At 62.7% G+C, this 1473-nt stretch overlaps 1 protein-coding gene across 1 annotated transcript in view; it reads right to left on the minus strand.

Annotated features, from left to right (window-relative positions):
• Positions 1–1473, minus strand: part of LOC104532674 (perilipin-3-like) — a gene marked incomplete at both ends in the record, with an annotated part of 3481 nt that overhangs the window by 165 nt on the left and 1843 nt on the right. The window contains 3 exons of the mRNA XM_029087464.1: positions 21–407; positions 1000–1126; positions 1233–1447. Coding sequence (XP_028943297.1) covers positions 21–407; positions 1000–1126; positions 1233–1447 — 729 coding nt within the window. The remainder of the gene's footprint in view (positions 1–20; positions 408–999; positions 1127–1232; positions 1448–1473) is intronic.

A 1473-nucleotide genomic window follows, 5' to 3' on the forward strand; every position in this document is an offset into this window, starting at 1 on the left:
AGTGGTCTCCTGGTGTGTCCCCCCTACGGTGATACAACCCTCCCACTTGGACATCTCCACTGGGACATCCTCTGGATACTCAACCAGGGCTGGGGCGAAGGGTCCCACCAGCCAGGGCAGGGGCGCGTGCTGCCCCACGTACTCCAGCAGCTCATCGATGCTCAACTGCGCCCGCAGCACCGTCTCCCGGCTCTGCACCAGCACCAGATCCGACAGTTCATGGATGGAATGGGCACGGGCGAGGGAAGCCTGGACACCCTCCATGCCATGGCGGACGTGTCCCGCCGTCTCCTGCACGCTGCTGGGCAAACCCCGGGCGCTGGCGGCCAGGCGGCGGATCTCCACCTGCAAGGCAACCAGTGGGCAGTGGTGGACCTGGGGTGTGATGTTCCTCCTGCCTGGCATGGCTTGGACGCCCCACACCTTGGTGACCTTCATGGGTATGGATGGCTCCTTGCTCTGTACCTTGGTGTCCTCCACTGGACCTTGGTGACCTCCCTGGGCATGGTTTCCCCACTCCATACCTTGGTGACCTCCATGAGCTTGGTTCCCCACTCCATACCTTGGTGACCTCCATGGGCTTGGTTCCCACTCCATACCTTGGTGACCTCCCTGGGCATGGTCCCCCACTCCATACCTTGGTGTCCTCCACAAGCATGGTCCCCCACCCTACACCTTGGTGTCCTTCACAGTCATGGTACCCCAACCTAGACCTTGGTGTCCTCCAGAGGCACAGCCTCCGACCCTACACCTTGGTGTCCTCCACAAGCATGGTCCCCCAACCTATATCTTGGTGTCCTCCATGGGAATGACACCTTGGTGTCCTCCACAAGCATGGTCCCCCAACCTATATCTTGGTGTCCTCCATGGGAATGACACCTTGGTGTCCTCCACAAGCATGATCTCCCAACCTGGACCTTAGTGTTCTCCATGGATATGGGCCCCTACACCATACCATCATGTCCTCCATGGGTACAGCCCCCCCACCCCATATGGTACCTCCACCCTGTACCTCGCTCTCGTCCATGGGCACAGCATCCTGCCGGCTCCACTCCACCCACATGCGGTGGAGATGCTGCTGGGTGCCATACAGGGGCCCGTCCATGCCCCGCCGTCCCCGCTCGATCTGCGGGAAGGGATGAGGTTGGAGAACACCAGAAGGTGCCAGGCTGGCACTGGGGCTGCCACAGTCCCCACCACGGTCCCCACCATGGTCCACACCATGTCCTTACCAGCTCGAAGATGCGGTGAAGTTGGGCCAGGACCTGCTGGGCGCTGTGCCGTGCCCGCTGCAGCTCAGCCATGGAGATGCGCAGGGCTTGGTGCCGCAGCTTGGCCGAGAGGGAGCCCACGCGGACGAAGCAGCTCTGCCGCCGGCTCTGCCGCGCTGGCGTGGCCACCACCACGTCTGCCACCGCTGTGGGGACACGGAGTGAGAACCACCTGGCTGGATCATCCCACACCAGGCACCGG

The sequence above is a fragment of the Antrostomus carolinensis genome, unplaced genomic scaffold, assembly GCF_000700745.2.
Source record: "Antrostomus carolinensis isolate BGI_N321 unplaced genomic scaffold, ASM70074v2 scaffold28261, whole genome shotgun sequence".
In the NCBI taxonomy this organism is placed as follows: domain Eukaryota; kingdom Metazoa; phylum Chordata; class Aves; order Caprimulgiformes; family Caprimulgidae; genus Antrostomus; species Antrostomus carolinensis.